The sequence below is a fragment of the Adiantum capillus-veneris genome, chromosome 2, assembly GCF_014529385.1.
Source record: "Adiantum capillus-veneris isolate H3 chromosome 2, ASM1452938v2, whole genome shotgun sequence".
Taxonomy (NCBI): Eukaryota; Viridiplantae; Streptophyta; class Polypodiopsida; order Polypodiales; family Pteridaceae; genus Adiantum; species Adiantum capillus-veneris.
Window position 1 is genome coordinate 80,034,440 of NC_140932.1, and position 18,803 is coordinate 80,053,242.

At 45.0% G+C, this 18,803-nt stretch overlaps 1 protein-coding gene across 2 annotated transcripts; it reads left to right on the top strand.

Annotated features, from left to right (window-relative positions):
• Positions 1-693: 693 nt before the first annotated feature.
• On the top strand, positions 694-3,938 carry LOC147463054 (putative membrane protein At1g75140). Of its 2 annotated transcripts, XR_015184837.1 has the most exons (2): positions 694-3,526; positions 3,632-3,938. XR_015184837.1 is itself a non-coding variant. In XM_086486838.1 (1 exon), the coding sequence occupies exon 1, from the start codon at positions 1,075-1,077 to the stop codon at positions 3,457-3,459; it is 2,385 nt and encodes a 794-aa protein (XP_086342964.1). In that variant the 5' UTR covers positions 694-1,074; the 3' UTR covers positions 3,460-3,577. The 2 variants fall into 2 exon arrangements, 1 of the variants encoding a protein (XP_086342964.1); XM_086486838.1 differs by lacking the exon at positions 3,632-3,938 and having other exon boundaries at positions 694-3,577.
• The last annotated feature ends 14,865 nt before the right edge of the window (positions 3,939-18,803 follow it).

Here is an 18,803-nt window from a genome sequence, read left to right on the forward strand (position 1 = left end):
TTGTAATCTTCTGAGAGCTTGTAACTTAAGTTGTGGAGGCAAAGTCTGTAGAAGAAGAGATTCTTTCACTAAAACATTGGTTCGATGAATGCCTTGAATTTTATAACGTGATTCGTTGAACATGTGCTCTATGGACATGACCCATGAGAAAGCCATGGTAGCAAGCTAGCTTGGTTTGTTGTCACTACCGCACTCCCAATATAGTCCGTCATACTTAGATAATGCTGACACACACACCTTGGCTGAACTAAGCCATGAAACTCAAGCTAGAGCATCTAAGCTAATTTTTTTTGGCTCTTAAGCACACTCAAGGATCAATTGGCTCAAAAGTGTGATAATAAAGCCTTGGGTGTGCATGTTTTCTTACAATGCTTGTCTTTTGGCTTATGTGTGAGCATGCTCTATAACACAAGCATAATGTGTCTTCCAAGTTGCTATGTGATGAAACAAATAAATCATAAGGATGGATCATGGAACCAACCTTTTCAAAAAACAGAGATCATTGGCCTGGTGGGCACCCACACTGGGCAATTATATTTTTATCTGATACAACCTTCAAAGATTCAGAACCCTAATGTCTTGACATATCATTGACATGTGGGCGAACATGTCGAAGGGCATGTGGCGTGTCTAAAAACCCCTAGTTTATAGACTCTATCATAGGCGTATAATATACAGCTCCTCTAGTTCTTCCATTTCTCGTCCAAGTCCCGACTCCCATTCCTCTCTCTCTCTCTCTCTCTCACTCACTCACTCTCTCACACACACACACACACACACACACACACACATTCATTGAACATTCTCTCGCGCGCACAACATCCACGGATCGCCCATCACCCATTCATTCGAGTCGTTCTCCTCACTCGCAGATTGTCCACAGCCATCGTACTAGGGCATAATGCGCCTTGCTGCTTCACACCTTCTTCCCCCCCCATCGCCAGACGCAGAATTAAGATTCTGCCTGCTTGCTGTTGTCCACCTATCTCAGCAGATGCACAATTTATGCAAGCTCAGAGCTCTCAGATCTGAGCTGTCGAGATCGTCTCCCAGTCTCCAATTCTGGCATGCGTCATGCGTGGTTTGCAATTAGGGTCGACCTTCATGGCTCACCCCATAGTGCTTTCCTACTCCTCCAGCTTCCTGCTTGCCCTCCTGATCTCTTACGTAGATCCTTCATCGGCAATTGAAGCGACAGCTTCTTTCGCCGATGACGATTGCCAGCATGGAGAGTGCTATGGAGTAGACATGCTTCCTGAGAAATTCTTTGATCCAGTGATGGTTGATCATGTGCATGAAGTAGGTTCAAAGAGCACCAATAATGCAGATTCGGGTGGTGACAACAATAGTGGGACAGAGATGACAGGGGATGACAATATGCGATCTCCTTTGGAGCAAATGAATCTTCTTGTTGCCAAGCAGAGAGATCAGATTGAGCATCTGGAGCATCTTACCCACAAACTGCAACTGCTTATGGATAAGCTCGGAACTGGAGTTTTGCATCCTCCAGAGCGTACAGGTGTGGGAAGTGAGATAGTGAGAGCCTCTTTGAATGGCAAAAGTTCTGGAGGCATAGACATACCCTCGGATGGTGGTGTGGGTTCATTACAAGATCATATCCTTACGGAAGGGAATGGGCAAAAGATGGAGGAAACTAAAAATGCAGAGACTTCATCCTTACTGAGCAAGATAGTCGACATGCATCAAAAAAGACCTGAGCATGGATATAGTGGTGGAATAACTGTCGCCCGATATAAGCCTGCCTGGTCTGAGCATTTCCAATTTTTATCTGCAGTCAAAGTTGATGGTGAAGTGACATGTTTGCATGTACTTCCACACGAGGGAGAAGAAGGGTTGAGCAAATATGTTGCGGTAGGTGTGGATACCGGTAGAGTGTATATCTTTTTGTCTCATGGAGATCTTCTGGTTGATTTCCAAACGGTTTCAAGTCTCCCTGTCACAGCTATTCTTTCCTTTGCTTTGAGAAGGAATGAAACAACTATCTTGACTGGGCATGCTGATGGCACTGTTTTGGCTCATAAGCTGTGGGAAATCAGACATAGTGGCCCTTCATATGGAGATGAATGGTCCACTCTTAGCATGGAGCATGTGAAGAAACTTGCTACTCCAAGCTCTCAGACTTCTACAGTCGATCCTACTTCAGCTAATCAGGAGCCAGTCAAGCAGAATACACTACAAAAGTCTGTAAAAATCCTTGAGGCCTACAGGGTTGGCAAAATGCGTTACATTCTGGTAGCAAATTCTGAAGGGAATATTGAAGTATTTCGAGACAATGGTACGTTTTATGGGGCTGTTAAGACCTCAAGTCAGCCGCTCGCTTTCTTACGATCTCCCAACTCGCAGCGACTCCTCTTTTTGACACAAGATGGAGTTGCCTCATTGGATTTGCGGAGTCTGGCAGTAAGAACTGGACCTTGTGAGGGTTTGGATGGAATGAAAGTGGGAGCTTATGCCTTCGATGCCACAGGTCGCTCAAAAGCATATGGGTTCACTGAAGAAGGGCACATGGTATATGTTGCCTTGTCAGGGGATGCTTTACATTTTGAATGCCATGTAAGGTCAAAAAGGAAGCTTGACATGGGGGAGAGAGTGGTCGCACAAGGTATCAAAGGTTACCTTCTTGCAGTAACACCTACTCAAGTACTTGTCTACAACACAACCGTGCAGGTTGGCCATGCTCACAACAGCATTTCAGTGGGTGTGCCACGGCTATTGTTTGCATCACCTATAGATGAACTCTCTATATCGTTTTTGAATGGACCAATTAAAAGCATCAGTCGGCCTGTGATAGCTTGTAATCGAGAGAGATTGGTGGTGTTGGGGTTTGGAGATGGTTATGTTGGTATGTACAAGTCGAATTTACCAGTGCAAAGGTCTGGCAGCTTTAATTCTAGAACTTGGACCAGTCCTGTGATTATCATTGTTCTAATGCTGGTGGGAGGGTGGCATTTCTTTGGGAAGAAGAGGGACGTTTCAGTGCCAATACATGAAAGTGAGATTGCCTTGGGGTCCAGCTCAGATGGTATGACGGGCTATGTGAAGGCTGGAATGGATGAGCCAATAGATGCCCTTGCAGACCTGAGGAGGTACAGTAGTCCTGCAAAGGCCTTTCCTGGTAGTTCCACTGGCGGTTATAGTGCTGGTACTTTGAAGTACAGAAGTCCAGTGGCCGAGCAAAGTTTCAGAACACCGGGGGAATCTTCATTTAGGGGCTCAACATCCGTGGAGCGCAATTTGAGAAGTTCCCCATTGGAGCCATATTTTCAACAAGAAACTGCTGAATCCAATTTTAGGGCCACGAAACTTGAAACTAGCTTCCAAAACCCATTGGGGGAATCCAATTCCTATTTGAAACGAGATCTGGATTTGAAGGCAGCTAGGGGCTCCTCATCCCTTCAGCCCAGAATTAAAAGCCTGCAGGAACCTAACTCCTTTTGACAAGAGGGGGGAAGTTAATGTGTTCCTCTACCCACACACTTATTACTTGTATGCTGAACCAATTTTGGTAAGTGCAAACTTCCATTAAAGAGTGAAAATAGTTAGCATATTTTTCGCATTTGTCATCTCTGATGTTGGTATATTGTTATTCTGTGTGTCATCTGTACTTTAGCACCAGTGCAGTTGGTATAAGCAGATTGTCCCAGAAAATTGTTTGCATGTAAGTGAAGATTTGTGTTTTCATGGGCACCCAATACTCCAGGTTTGACATTTCCAATTCAAGTGCTCTTTCACTTGCACAAATGTGCCAGAGGATAGGTAACATGAATCAAGGGTTCTCTCGGTACTGTAACCATCTCAAGCACAGTCTTGTCATTATAACGTCTTTCATACACTCAAATGCACATGCATTTAGGCAGCCTTTTGGGATACTTTTCTTGAGTTCCTCCATTTGTGAAATTGAACTTTGTATTGATATTTTACCTCTATCTGAATTTTTGTGCTCTTTGTTTGCCACGCGCTGGTTGCACGAACATGAGGCTAGTTCATGCATAATTTTTGGACCAGGAAGCTCATTGGCCTTAATGAGTGACAGATCCTGAATCCAATTTGTCCCTGAGACGTTTGACGTCACTCTCGTCACCGACTACATTTGAGAGCTTCCTTTGTTGTTCCATGTGTTTATGTATGATGTATTAAAGTATGGGTATTTACCCATACATTTGAATTTTGCTTCGCAATTTGTTACTGAATTGCAGTTCAGTTTTTGATGATAGAGAATGACACACAAACCAAGGGGCCAAGAAAGTGGAGAGGAGAGTGCAAAGGGGAGTAGGTGGCAAAAGAGAAGTCGTACTTGCCAGAGATGCACTTTGCAACGCGAGTCCTTGAGACAGGGTTGTTGTTTGCTGATCGGAGTGGGCATCCACGATGGTTTGTGATAGGGCTCTTCATCAAGTCCGATCTTCATGCTTGCTTCATTGGGATTTAGGTTGGGCACTCTATAGATGATTCCATGTAAAGGTCATTAGTTGGATGTTATAGGCTTGGACACTCCAAGCGAGAGATCAATAGCAACACACGAACAGAAATTGCACTTGAATATATAAATAAATAAATATATAGGTATATATACCTTTATATATATGCACCTCTCTCTCTCTCTCTCTCTCTCTCGATATATATATATATATATATATATATATATATATATATGGAGAGAGAGAGAGAGAGAGACGACACGAAATGGCAGAGTTTTGTCCCCAGATGCATTGGCACAAGGTTACTTGGAACGGGAATGGGGAACGGGAAGGGGGGGCCTCCAAAACGGTATCGAAACGGGGAAGGGGAGACGGGAACAAGAATGTCCGAACGGTCCACAAAAGAACACATAAATCAGCCTCAAAACAGCCTATAAGTTAGTAAACAACTATAAGCCAAGCTTCTAACATCTAGTTGCACAATTAGAATCATGTTTAGGCATGTTTCAACATGTCGCTTGTGTGCATTAGTGGTTGCGGATGTAAATTGTAATGAGACACTTCATAACATACTAAGCGCATCACAAATAACATCATCTAGGAAGTGCAAAGATTGAAGACTTCGATAGACAGAAAGATGGAGCAAAAAGACCATGACTATATGTTCAAGCGTGGCTTATAAGGCTAGCCAAGGCGCTACAAAAAGGTGAGCAGTGAGAACTCAAAAAAAAGATAAAGAGTCCAGGCTCAAGAGTCAAGACTAGCCACTAGGGACTCAAGTTCAATACATAGATGCCAAAATGCCAAAATGCCAAAATGGAAACATGTTGAGGCTCAAGGACCACAAGAGCCACTAGCCTGTCAGTTTGTAGTGGTGGCGTGGAGATCATGGATGTCATCCCAATCCTCATCTGTAACAGGCTTGTCCGCATCATCATCTCATGGAAAACTCTTGTAGATCGATTTGCCTCCCCAAGTACCTCAACCTCTGCCTCCATCTCCCACTATAGAAAGGGATCTGATACTTTGGATGCAGACTTGCAAACCATACGCAAGTTTGCACTCACAAATACAAGATCATTTACTTTCTCCACGGTGGCAAGTCGGTTTCTCTTCCTCGATGCAAGTTGCAACGAGGCTATAAACACTCCACAATTCCTCCAAGCAAACGGAGCTAACTACTTGGTTGAGGATGCGGATAGCGAGTCGTTGAAGCTCTGGGCATCTGAGCCATAATCTTGCCACCACAAAATAGAGGAGATCTTGGTGCGATAAACTTGGGCATCGGCAAGCCCAAATGATCCTCGCATATCCTTGTACATAGCAAGCTGATCCTTGATTTTGTGGCATTCTTCTCGATCAGGGTGAAACATGCTCAAGACCTCGTTCCATTGCTTGTTCACCTCCCCATCATGCTCTCATCTCGTACCTTGAAACTCTGGATCCCCTTGACCGCTTTAAGAATGCAGCACGAAGGAGATTGTGATTGTTGATGAAGGACACTAGCTTGGACGCATCTGTAATGAGTGGCTCTATCGAAGGTAGGTGCCCTATGTCCTACAAAAGGTTGTTAAGGCAACGTGTCATACAAATTGACACTTTAATCCGGGGATACGTGCCTTTCAAAATGGCACCGGCTGCCCTGTTTGTTGGCTCCCCATCGGTGACAAGCTGCAACACCACCTCTAGGCCAATGATCTCTATGGCTGACGCCCACTCTCCTGCAAGCACGTCGGCGTATTTCCCTGTTTTTGTCAAAGTACATCTCTCCCTTGCAATAAGCCACAAAGCCATGAATGGATCTCCTCCTGGTGTCGCTCCATCCATCTGCAATGAGTATCACTCCATACTTGGCCCATTGTCGCTTCATGTTTACGGCTGCCATCTGCACAACGGCCTTCTCTCTGTCAAGAAGTATAGTATGGAGAGCCTCTAAAGTGGGTGGCACGTAGCCTGGTGTAACAAACTTGGACACTCCCAAGTCAAGATTCTACGGCGGCACAACAGAGATTCACTTCAAAACAGTTCACAATACACACTTGAGTCGACACGGCCCGCCGGCGTAGTTCCATGCCTAGAGATATTGGCCCCAAAGACTGGTGCCCCTTTCGGTATTTCTTTTTGTATTAATTTGTGTTCAAAGTACCAGAGAGTGGGTAGGTGCTCACTCTCAGACTCTACGTCCAGATGCTCTGAGAAGTGATGTTAGTTGCAGTGGAATGAATGTTTGCTCTTTGCTCAAGATGAGTGCTCCGAACTGTGCTCAAGGTTCCTTTTGTTCTTATGGAAGGGAGAGCCTTCCGTTCTTAATGAGAGAATGCTATGATCACAAACAAAGTGAATGGACACTGTGCGTGCAAGTGTATGAGACTGAGAGATAGAGAGAAGAGAGATACGACACGAGACGTTGTAAAACCCTCCTCCGAAGGCCCCACTCTCGTCGGCGAGAGTGGTCTACTTATGATTGCAAAATCTGGTACAAATGGTATGCATGAGACTGATGCAAGTCTAGGCTATGTCGACGATGACGACGGTGATGATGAAGTCGACCTAAGGGCTGAAATCTGCAATCTTTCTACTGCTGTCCAAAAACGCTATGGGCTGAAATCTGCAAATGTTCTATCTGCTGAATTCTGACTCTATGTCGATGACGACGATGCGACGACGACGCGCTGAAAACGCAGATGCTGAAATCTGTGTTTTCCGGGCTGAAACTGTAAACTTTGCAGAAACTGACCGTGCGGCGAGGAACTGCTGCGAGAAGGTGAGATCTGTGAGGTTCGGGACTTGATCTGCGGGTACTATCTGCTGAAAACTGAAAACGCTGATAGTACTTGACTTTCCGTCGCGGTAAAGGTGCAAAACGCCGAGGCTGATCTGCAACCAAAAACGCTAGGGCTGAAATTTGGTCCTGCTGTTGCCGGAATTTGCAAGTGCAAATCGTTGGCTGATCTGGTCCAAAAACGCTAGGTCACTTGGGGGGTTCTGTTGAGAAGGTGCCTGTTGAGCATGTGCTCCTGTTGCCTCTTCTGCCAAATAGTGCTAGCTCTAGTTTGCTTATATACAAACTTAGCAAAATTGCCCTACCTATTTTTGTTGGAAAGTCACTTAAAAATAATAAGTGAAAAATGTCAAAAATAGGTAAAATAGGCTAAATGCACTGGAAAATTCCCTTGATGGAATCTGATGGATTCTGGTGGGAATACTGATGATCATGCTGTGTGCAACAAGAGGAGATGAATCTATACTAAGTGACTAGGCATGCACGGTCTACGAATAGACTTACAAAAGTGAAGTGCCAGATCACTTCTAATCTAGACTGACTGAACCCTGACCATGCTATAGCTTGTCCACGGTGTCACCAGCGTGTGACTACTATCTATCCTTTTTGTTGATTTCTTTCTTATTATTTATTTACTTTCACTTTTTGGAAACACCCCTTGGGAAATCTAACTGCCCTGCATTGCATAGCTAGTGTGGAACTGTCCAGAGGGAGTCCAGGCCTGAGGGCAAGAGAGCACTAAGGTTGGACAAAGACCATGGTTAGCCAAAGTGGGGTCATTGACTAGCCAAACTGGAATCCTTTGTTACAGAGGCTACATTTCAGTTCTGGGTGTGGCTGCAATGTACAAAGAGGGTCGGATGACCTAGAAAGATACAATGGCAGCATCTCCTAAAATTTAGGGAACTGCTATTTTGGGACCTAAAAATGTCTTCGCGTCATTACGTGCAGTTTGACATGGGGATCATTTTGTTACTCTGTGGCCAAGTCAACAGAGGCTGGAGGTGAGATATTTTTAGACCAGAGGGTCTAAAGCGGGAAAATGTACAAATGAGTGACACTTGGCACTCTGAGGCCAGTTTACTACTTATAGAGAAGGCAAAAACGTGATTTTCAGCTATGAGCTCATTTTAAAGTTCCTGTCACAGGTTAAGAGCTATGGAGTGCTTGCTTTCCCTCTTATGCACAGTGCGGTGCCAGGAGTGATGCCCTGCACGCTACGCACTGCCCTCTCTCTCCTCTATGGCAGTTTTCATTTGACCAATGTACAGTTGTGTGGGTTCATGCGCGATTGCCGAGGCAAGAGCCTCTTGCACAGGTACTGGATTAGCTAGCGGCTAATCCCCGCAGGTACAGGTGAATTCAGAGAGGTTTCACGCCAGAAATCTCGTCCGATTCAAAGGGCAAGTAGCCCTACAGGTGCGGGAGCTCGAGGACTTGCTACGGATGCGATCGGCACGCGAAACGGAGCCCGAAACAGTGAATTACAGCCTGCTGTGTATTTTTGCAGGTTTAGGGTTTTGCCCCTAAACGGTCCCTAATACCCCAGGAGGTTCGGGGACGCGAGGGGACCGCTGTACAGGTGATCTGGCGCATTTTTGGGGGCTGAAAACAGAGAATTCAGCGTGCTGCAGATTCTCGCCAGGTTTTGCAAAGTGCTCGTATGCGTCGGGAAAGTCAGTCAATGCGTGGGAATACTTACTGTGAAGTGTTCTAGTACAGTTATGTTGCCGAAATCGGGCCGGAACAATTGAAATTCAGCCAAGTTTGTGTGGGGCAGCTTGTAGGGAACCACAACGTTTATTCCCTCTTTTAAACAATAAAGATATACCGAAAGGGCCGCCTAAGTTAGGGGCCAATCTGGTGTCGGTCTACTCATACAGGTGCAATCTAGCAGCCTGTATCCCTCTCCCCTTTGTTGTGTCTTGAAAGTACAGGTAGAATAGACGACTAATAATGGGTGAAAGCTAAATCAAGGTTTGAAGTAGAGTCTACCGCCCTTTTTGGATTGAACAGGCCGGTTTCACACGGACACATAGGGCCGGATGTGTCACGTGACAAGTGAGGCCCTGCCCACTTATTTATTCTTACAAAGCAGAGCCCCAAAATCAAAAGCTTAAAAGCTTTTAAAAATAAAGCAACAAGCCTAAAAGCTACCAAGGATTTTCAGCCAGCGAAAAATTCCGTACAGCCCGCTTTTTGTGGCGCGATTTGCGAAAATTCCGTACGGTAGTCCGTACAGCCTGCCTCGTCAGCCTGTCAGCTCGTTTTACGGAGAACCGTATTCTTTGTGTCATGTCTGGGGTCTGCTGCCACATCACCCATTTGTGACATACCCCCTCTTGAAAGCATTGTGATCGCCCTCGATTACGCTTGCAAAACAGACAGAAGCCATAAACTGTCTTAGCAGACACTGACTGTTAGTACCGACGTACTAGGAACAACACATCTAGCACATGTACCAATCGACAGTCACATCACAGGACATCACTGGACATCACATGACAAATCACATTCAAAATCATTCCAAATCTTAGACCATGATTAATCGGTTCTAGATCCAGTCGGGACCTCACAGATGTCCAATTAACTAATCCATACTGCAATCATGTCTATAGAAATTTATGAGAATGAACTGCTGCAATCATTTTGTCTATCAATTCTTGCACTCAAACAAGTCAAGTACAAGTCAATCAGTATCATTTTCATTATCGGGACAGAATACTACCAGCCTAGCAGTATCCCTGAAACCCAAAGGGACATCGGTGACTCTATATCAAAATATCGGGGCAATTTGTCGACAAAGGAGCGGAGTGATTCTCCTCTTGTGCAAACCGGCTGCACTAGATTCGCCCATGCTGAAATTTCTATCGGAGTAGACCATGCTAAACAGAATGCTTCAAGGTAAAGTTTCACAATGTGAGGAGTACATGCTAGGTCCTCCTCCTCCATCCACTTCGCATCCAATGCAGGATAGTTCTTGAATTTAACCAAGAACCGCCTCATCACTTTACCTTTAATCTTTCTATCTTTATGTATCAGTATTTGTTCTGGGATGAGTATCTCCTCGCTTTCCTCCACTTCGGGTTGCTTATCTGGCTCCCCATCATCGTGCACATCGCCTTTTAAAGGCTTCAAGAGACTCACATGAAAAGCATTGTGAATTCTCCAAGTAGCGGGCAGCTTCAATCTAAAGGAGACATCATTTATCTTTTCTTTTATCTGAAAAGGTCCATAGTATCTCATGCTAAGCTTTGGAAAAAGCCGCTTCTTTCCCTTTTTTCTTTATCAGGCGTGCCTTCTCAAAACGTAAGAGCACCCAATCGTCTTCCTTTAATTTCAAATCGGGAGGTGTCTATCTGCTGCCTTCTTGTGTCTTTCTTGAGATTTCTCTAAAGCCTCCCGGACCTTGGCAAAAGCAGTGTTCAAGTCCCTCGTGTACTGGTCGGCTTCAAGAATCTTATCTTTCGTGCTTAGGAAGGATGGAACCTTTAGAGCACCTTTAATAATCTCAAATGGCGCCTTTCCCGTTGAAGAGTGCATCGTGTTATTGTAGACAAATTCCACCAAGGGCAAAAACTTTTCCCGTTGAGTCTTTTGATAGAAAATGACTGAATTTGCAATCTCAGATTGCCCATCTATTTGCGGGTGGAAAGATGACGAGAATTGCAACCGTGTGCCAATGTTCTCCCAAATAGCCTTCCAAAACAAACTCGTGAATCGGGGATCTCTGTCAGAGACTATCGTCTTAGGCATGCCATGTAATATGAATATCTGGGCAATGAATAGTGCTAAATGATCCGGCTTGACTATTTTCTTCACTGGAATGAAATGAGTTTGCTTGCTAAATCTGTCAATAACCCGAGTTTTCCTGTAAGGTGCAGCGGAATGAATGTTGAACTTTGCTCAAGATGAGTGCTCTGAACTGTGCTCAAGGTTCCTTGTTCTTAGGGAAGGGAGAGCCTTTTGTTCTTTAATGAGAGAGTGCAATAGACACAAACAAAGTGAATGGACACTGTGCGTGAAGGTGCATGAGACTGAGAGATAGAGGGGGAAGAGAATACGACACCAGAGACGTTGTAAAACCCTCCTCCAAGGGCCCCACTCTCGATGGCGAGAGTAGTCTACTATTGATTGCACAATCTGGTACAAGATGTTGATGCAAATCTAATGGGGCTATGTCGAGGCCGACAGTGTGACGACGAGGACGAGACTATGGCTGAAAACTGAGTGCTCGGCGAATCTGCAATTGTCGAAGTTGACGGGCTGATATGCTATTGCAAAAACGCTGGGTATGGTTGTTTAAAAACGCTCATGCAAAAGTTTGCAAAACGCTGCCTAAAGGCTGATATCTCCTGCTGAAAATCGCTAAATCTGTGGGCTGAGTATCTGCTGCAGAATCGCTGCTTAGGCTGCTGAAAACGCCATGTACAGAGGTTGAAAAACGCTACTTGCTGAGGCTCTTCTTGTTGCTGAAATTGCTAGCTAGAAATGCCAATGCAAGGGGCTGAAACCGCCAATGAAGGGGGCTGAAAACGGTGATGCTGTGCGAGAGAAAACGCCAACTTTGGAATGGTGTTTTAAACGCTAGAGGTTCTTGCGGTTGGTCTTGCTTGAGAAGGTGCCTGTTGAGCAATGCTCCTGTTGCCTCTTCTGCTAGAAAGTGCTAGCGCTAGGTTTTCTGAAACCGGCCTGTTCAATCCAAAAAGGGCGGTAGACTTTACTTCAAACCTTGATTTAGCTTTCACCCATTATTAGTCGTCTATTATACCTGCGCTATAGTGACACAAGAGAGGAGAATGGGATATAGATGCTAGAATGCACCTGTATGAGAAGATCGACACCAGATTGGCCCCTAACTTAGGCGCCCCTTTCGGTATTTCTTTATTGTTCAAAAGAGGGAATAAATGCTGTGGATCCCTACAAGCTACCCCGCACAAACTTGGCTGAATTTCAACTGTTCCGGCTTGATTTCGGCAGCATAACTGTACTAGGACCCTTCACAGTCAGTATTCCCACGCATTGACTGACTTTCCCGACGCATACGGGCACTTTGCAAAACTTGGCGAGAATCTGCAGCACGCTGAATTCTCTGTTTTCAGCCCTGAAAATGCGCCAGATCGCCTGTACAGCGGTCCCCTTGCGTCCCCGAACCTCCTGGGGGTATTAGGGTCCGTTTAGGGCCAAAACCCTAAACCTGCAAAAATACACAACAGGCTGTAATTCACTGTTTCGGGCTCCGTTTCGCGTGCCGGTCGCATCCGTAGCAAGTCCTCGAGCTCCCGCACTTGTAGGGCTACTTGCCCTTTGAATCGGACGAGATTTCTGGCGTGAAACCTCTCCGAATTCACCTGTACCTGCAGGGGGATTAGCCGCTAGCTAATCCAATACCTGTGCAAGAGGCTCTTGCCTCGACAATCGCGCATGAACCCACACAACTGTACATTGGTCAAATGAAGAGCCCACTAGAGGGGCATAACATACTGCCAAAGGGGAGAGAGAGGGCAGTGCGTAGCGTGCAGGGCATCACTCCTGGCACCGCACTGTACATAGGAGGGAAAGCAAGCACTCCATAGCTCTTAACCTGTGACAAATTCTGAAATCAGCCTCCTCTCTCATTTTAGGCGCCCCCTCTCTGGCCAGGAGTAGCAGAATGCTCACAGAGTGTCACATGGCACATTTTCCGACTTTGGGCATTCCCGGCTAAAAATATCTTAACTGGTGCGTCAGTTGACTTTGCAGCAGAGCAAGAAAATGTTCCCTTTGTCATTCCGGAGGTAATGACGTCAACACATTTTCAGGTCCCAAAATAGTAGTTCGCTAAATTTTAGGAGATGCTGCCATTGTATCTTTCTAGGTCATCCGACCCTCTTTGTACACTGGGGCCACATCCAGAACTGAAATGTAGCCTCTGTAGCAAAGGATTCCACTTTGGCTAGTCAATGACCCCACTTTGGCTAACCATAGTCCTTGTCCAACTTTAGTGCTCTCTTGCCCTCAAGCCTGGACTCCCTCTGGACAGTTCCACACTAGCTATGCAATGCAGGGCAGTTAGATTTCCCGAGGGGTGTTTCTAAAAAGTGAAAGTAAATAGATAATAAGAAAGAAATCAACAAAAAGGATAGATAGTAGTCACACGCTGGTGACATACCCCCCTCTTGAAATCTCAAACGTCCTCGTTTGCATCTATGTTGTACATGCTTACTGTCAACACTGATGTATTCAACACCTGTTGACACATATACGACACATACATGCTCATTGTCAACCCTGGTGTATTCAACACCTCGTCGACACATGTATTGCCTGCGTGTGAACCCTGTCCCAATGACATAATGGTAGCTTGGCACTCTGCCATTGCTTTGAGTCACTAACTTTCCAATGACAAAATGGTAGCTGCACATTTTGCCACTGTCTTATAGTACACGTTGGATCCCGTAACACTTTCGAGCATACCCAAACCGACAGTTTAAGAATGTAGTTACACATGTACTCTTTAATAGAAGCAACTACTGTATCCTTGACAAACTGACAAGAAATACTCACTTCTATAGCTCTAACCAAACTTTTGGACATTCCATAAGAGCAATTGCCAAACTGACAATCTGTACAACTCTAACATTCATGTAACAGGTATTTCATTTGAGCTCACTTTAAATACCATGTACATCATTTGTTTCAGAAGCCATTGTCACACTGACAATCCATGTAGCTCTGAAACTCATGGGGTCAAGGTAGGTTGCAAACTGAAGGCTTCAAGGTAAAGTGATAACACAGTTGGTGACTCTGCAAGTTCACCTTCTTCCATCCACTTAGCATCCATTGGTGGATAGTTTCTGAACTTTACCAAGTAACGCCTAGCAACCTTGCCTTTCACTTTCCTTTCTTTGTGTGCCAAAATCTGTTCAGGGACCAAGATCTCGTCAAGTTCCTCGACTTCCGGCTGATCTTCAGCAGGCATATCTTGTGGCACATCACCCACATAGGGTCTGAGAAGACTCACATGAAACGCATTGTGAATCTTCCAACTGTCAGGCAATTTCAGCCTATATGCAACATCACTGATTATGTCGCACACTTGAAAAGGCCCATAGTAACGCATGCTGAGCTTTGGAAACAGTCTTTCCTTGCCCTTCATCTTCTTTAACCTTGCCTTTTCAAAGCGTAAAAGCACCCAATCACCAAGTGAATATACCACTTCACGACGGTGACGATCAGCTGCTTTCTTTTGCTTTGCCCGAGTCTTTTCCAAGGCCACTTTGACCTTCTTGTACATTTCATCCATGTCTTGAACATACTTATCTGCTTCAAATATCTTGTCCTTTGTATGCAGTATGGGAGGAACTTTCTTGCCACCTTCAACTATCTCAAAAGGTGCCTTGCCAGTTGATGAATGCATTGTATTATTGTATGCATACTCCACCAATGGCAAATACTGCTCCCACTTTCCTTTATGCTCTGACACATAGCACTTCAGCAGATCTAGGACAGTAGAATTTGCCTCTTCTGACTGCCCATCTGTTTGAGGATGAAATGACGAAGAGAATTTGAGCGTTGTGCCCATATTCTCAAACAAGCCTCTCCAGAACAAACTTGTCATGCGTGGATCACGGTCGCTAACAATCGACTGTGGCATGCCATGATACTTGAAAATATTGCTCATAAACAAGCGTGCCATCTGATCTGGCTTTATCTTCTTCCTGACATGAATAAAATGAGCCTGTTTGTTGAATCTGCAAATAATGGTCCAAATACCATCGTTTCCTGTCTGCGTTCTCGGAAGATCAAAGATAAAATCCATAGCAATACTTTCCCATGGTTTATCTGGAATAGGTAGTGGTTGCAATAACCCTGGTGCCTTTTGCCTGTCAAACTTGACCTTTTGGCATATTAGGCATTCTCGCACAAAGGCATCCACATCCCTTCTCAATGTAGGCCAATAGAAGAATGTCTCAACCGCTTTAACTGTAGTATCGATACCACGATGCCCTGCATACGGTGGGACATGACTCTCTTCCATCACTTTGCATCGCAATGGCTTTGTGACACACAATCTGCCATGCATCATCATGAACCCATCTTTGAGAAGATAGTGTTCATGACGTTGTCCATCCATTAGCTGCTCGAAGACCCTTGCAAAATCTTCATCATTTGCATACTGTTCTCTCATATCATCAAGTTCATGATGATAAGGAATCGACACAGCTGAAATTTGTGGCTTCCTTGACAAGGCATCAACCACAACGTTCTTCTTGCCTTCCACATGCACAATCTGAAAATGGAACATGGACAAGATATTTGCCCATCGCATATGCGTCTCAGATAACTTTGTCTGTGTCAAGAAGTACCGCAAGGTCTAATGGTCCGTTTGGACAACAAAGTCTGCACCTAGCAGGTAGTGTTTCCAACTTAAGAGCGCATGAATCACAGCCAGTAACTCTTTCTCATAGACCTGCATGGTCATCTCTGGCCCTTGCAAAATTCTGCTCTCATAGGCTACTACCCTGCCAACTTGCATTAGCACTGCACCAATGCTACTACCACAGGCATCACACTGGACCACAAATGACTTCCTAGATCTGGCAACACAATGACTGGATCCGAAGTCATCTTTTCCTTTAAGAGATTAAAAGCTGAAATCTCTTTCTGTGTCCATCTAAAGGTGACTGCCTTCTTTTGAAGAGCATGTAAAGGTGAAGCAATCTCAACGAAATTTCGGATAAACCTTCTGTAATAGGAGCATAGTCCCAAGAAACTTCGGACATCATGCACCGTCTTCAAATTTGGCCATGACTTGATCGCTTCAACTTTTGCAGGATCCATTCTGACACCATCCTTTAAGACAATGTGTCCCAGAAAGTGAATCTCTTCCAGAAAAAACTCACTTTTCTTTGCATTGATGAGCAACCTATGACTGCGTAGCTCTTTGAACACAATGGCCAAGTGATGCCTATGCTCCTCTTCATTCTTTGAGTAGACTATCATGTCATCAAAGAATGTACCAACAAACTGCTGGTGTGGACGGAAAATTCTGTCCATCATCCTATTGAACGTAGCAGGAGCATTTGTGAGACCAAAGGGCATCACTAAAAATTCGTAAAGGCCAAACGTTGTTCTAAAAGCAGTCTTGTGCACATCCTCTGATCTAATGCGGATCTGATGGTACCCACTCTTTAGATCTATCCTGCTAAACATAGCTGCTCCTTCTAATTTGTCCATAATATCATCAATTCTAGGTATAGGGAACCTATTCTTGATGGTATTCTTGTTCAGTGCACGGTAGTCGATGCACATACGCCATGAGCCATCCTTTTTCTGCACCAACAACACTGGAGAGCAGAATGGAGATGAATTGGGCTGAATCAGCCCCTTTTCTAACAGCTCCTGTACTTGGCCCATTATCTCTTTTTGCTGAGCCGCACTAACCTTGTACGGAGGCTTATTTGGTGGGCTACTGCCTGGCACCAAATCTATCGCATGGTCCTCGGGTCTCTCTGGCGGTAATTGAAACGGTAATGAATCGGAAAAGCAGTCACTATACAGTTGTAAAAACATTGACCTTTCTTTATCTAGCATAGATAAATTTGATTCATCACAATTTGACACTTCACGTGCAAAAACCAAGTACGCAGAAAGATGCTTTTTCATTACAGAAGTAATAGCAGAAGCTGATACAGTGGGAATAGACTCCCCTTTAAGCTTTACATCCAGAATGTGAGTCTTTCCCCTGCTCTGTACAGTGATCTTTTTGTTGTAGGCATCCATGATTCCCTGTACACGAAACAACCAAGGAATACCTAACAACACATCACATCCGTCCAGTGGCATGATGTAAAATTCTTCAGCATCTACATAGGACTGGATATGTAGGCGCAATTTTCCAATGATGGGTGTCACAGCCTTTGTATGGCCAGGACATGCCAAACCTGCCTCTGCTGTATATCCCATCTCTTCAGGTCTGATTCCCAACTTTGAAGCCAATTCTGTCATGACATCTGCTTCAAAGTCATTAGATAACCATGCTGCTGCAAAAATCTGCTTGAAATAAATCCATGTGGACGGAGCTTGCCCTTGAAGCAATAAAGTTGTCCACCATTGTCCCGCATTCCCTGTCAAGAAAGTGGTTGCCTTGCGGACCTTTGAAGCCTCTGTAAAGTTTCCCCCTGCATAGGCCTTGTCAAACTACTGGAGGAATGAGAGAGCCTTCTTCCTGTCATCAAACCCTATAAAGGTCGTGAAAGACACACCTTTGCCACCTTCTTTGTATGGAGTTGGCCTCTCCAGCGGTGTCAAATTGTCATATGGAAGTGACTGAAACATGGGAACACTATTAGGGTTCATCTGTGTTCCTTGGCCGCTATTAACTTGACCTGGAAACACCATATTTGGCTGCTGATTTGTAATTCCAGTCATACCAAAATTTACCTGTGGCATCCCAAATTGGCCCTGAGTGCTCTGAAACCCTGGTAGCATGCCCGTGACACCATACATGGGGTTAGGCATCATCGTTTGAACACCCCCAAACACTGTTCCTGGCGTGTAAAATTGATTTCCAGGTGCATGACCAGCCATGCTCTGGAATACCGATCCACCTCCAAAATAGCCAGGGTGTACTGAAGGTGGTGGGAAGACTTGTTGCATAGCCTGTAGGTTGCTTCCCTGCCCATTAGTACCAGCTATAGGGTGCTGAAAGGTAGCGGACTGAACTGGTACAGCTTGAAAGACTGGCATCTCAGCCACCTGTTCTTGCACCTTAGGCACAGGTTGTGGAGACTGCATGTTCTCCGTCAAGTGTACAGGTGTTTCCATTGACTGTGCGATATGAATCACCTGTACTCGAGCCTTAACAGGCTTTTGAATATGATCCAGTGACCCAACTTGCTGAGACGGAACAGGAGGTTGCAGAAAGGCTAAAAGCCTCGGATTCTGCATTACTTGTGTGAACATAGCCACAACAGTAGCCAACTGGGTCCTGAATATATTGTCATCTGTCTGTGGTGGTCTTGAGGACTCACCCACTTCATGTGTCTGTTGATCGTGTGAAGAGGAAACCTCTTCAGTCACATCATCTGGTCTGTCAGCCATAATTGCAATTCCCTGTGTCTAGTCTATGATCCCCTGTGTCTTCAAGCCCAAAACTGACCAAGGCTCACTTCTATGGGAAAAAGTGATTTAATCCCGTCGATGGAACCATGAAACCGGTCTGTTCAATCCAAAAAGGGCGGTAGACTTTACTTCAAACCTTGATTTAGCTTTCACCCATTATTAGTCGTCTATTATACCTGCGCTACAGTGACACAAGAGAGGGGAATGGGATACAGATGCTAGAATGCACCTGTATGAGAAGACCAACACCAGATTGGCCCCTAACTTAGGCGCCCCTTTCGGTATTTCTTTATTGTTCAAAAGAGGGAATAAATGCTGTGGATCCCTACAAGCTGCCCCGCACAAACTTGGCTGAATTTCAACTGTTCCGGCCTGATTTCGGTAGCATAACTGTACTAGGACCCTTCACAGTCAGTATTCCCACGCATTGACTGACTTTCCCGACGCATACGGGCACTTTGCAAAACTTGGCGAGA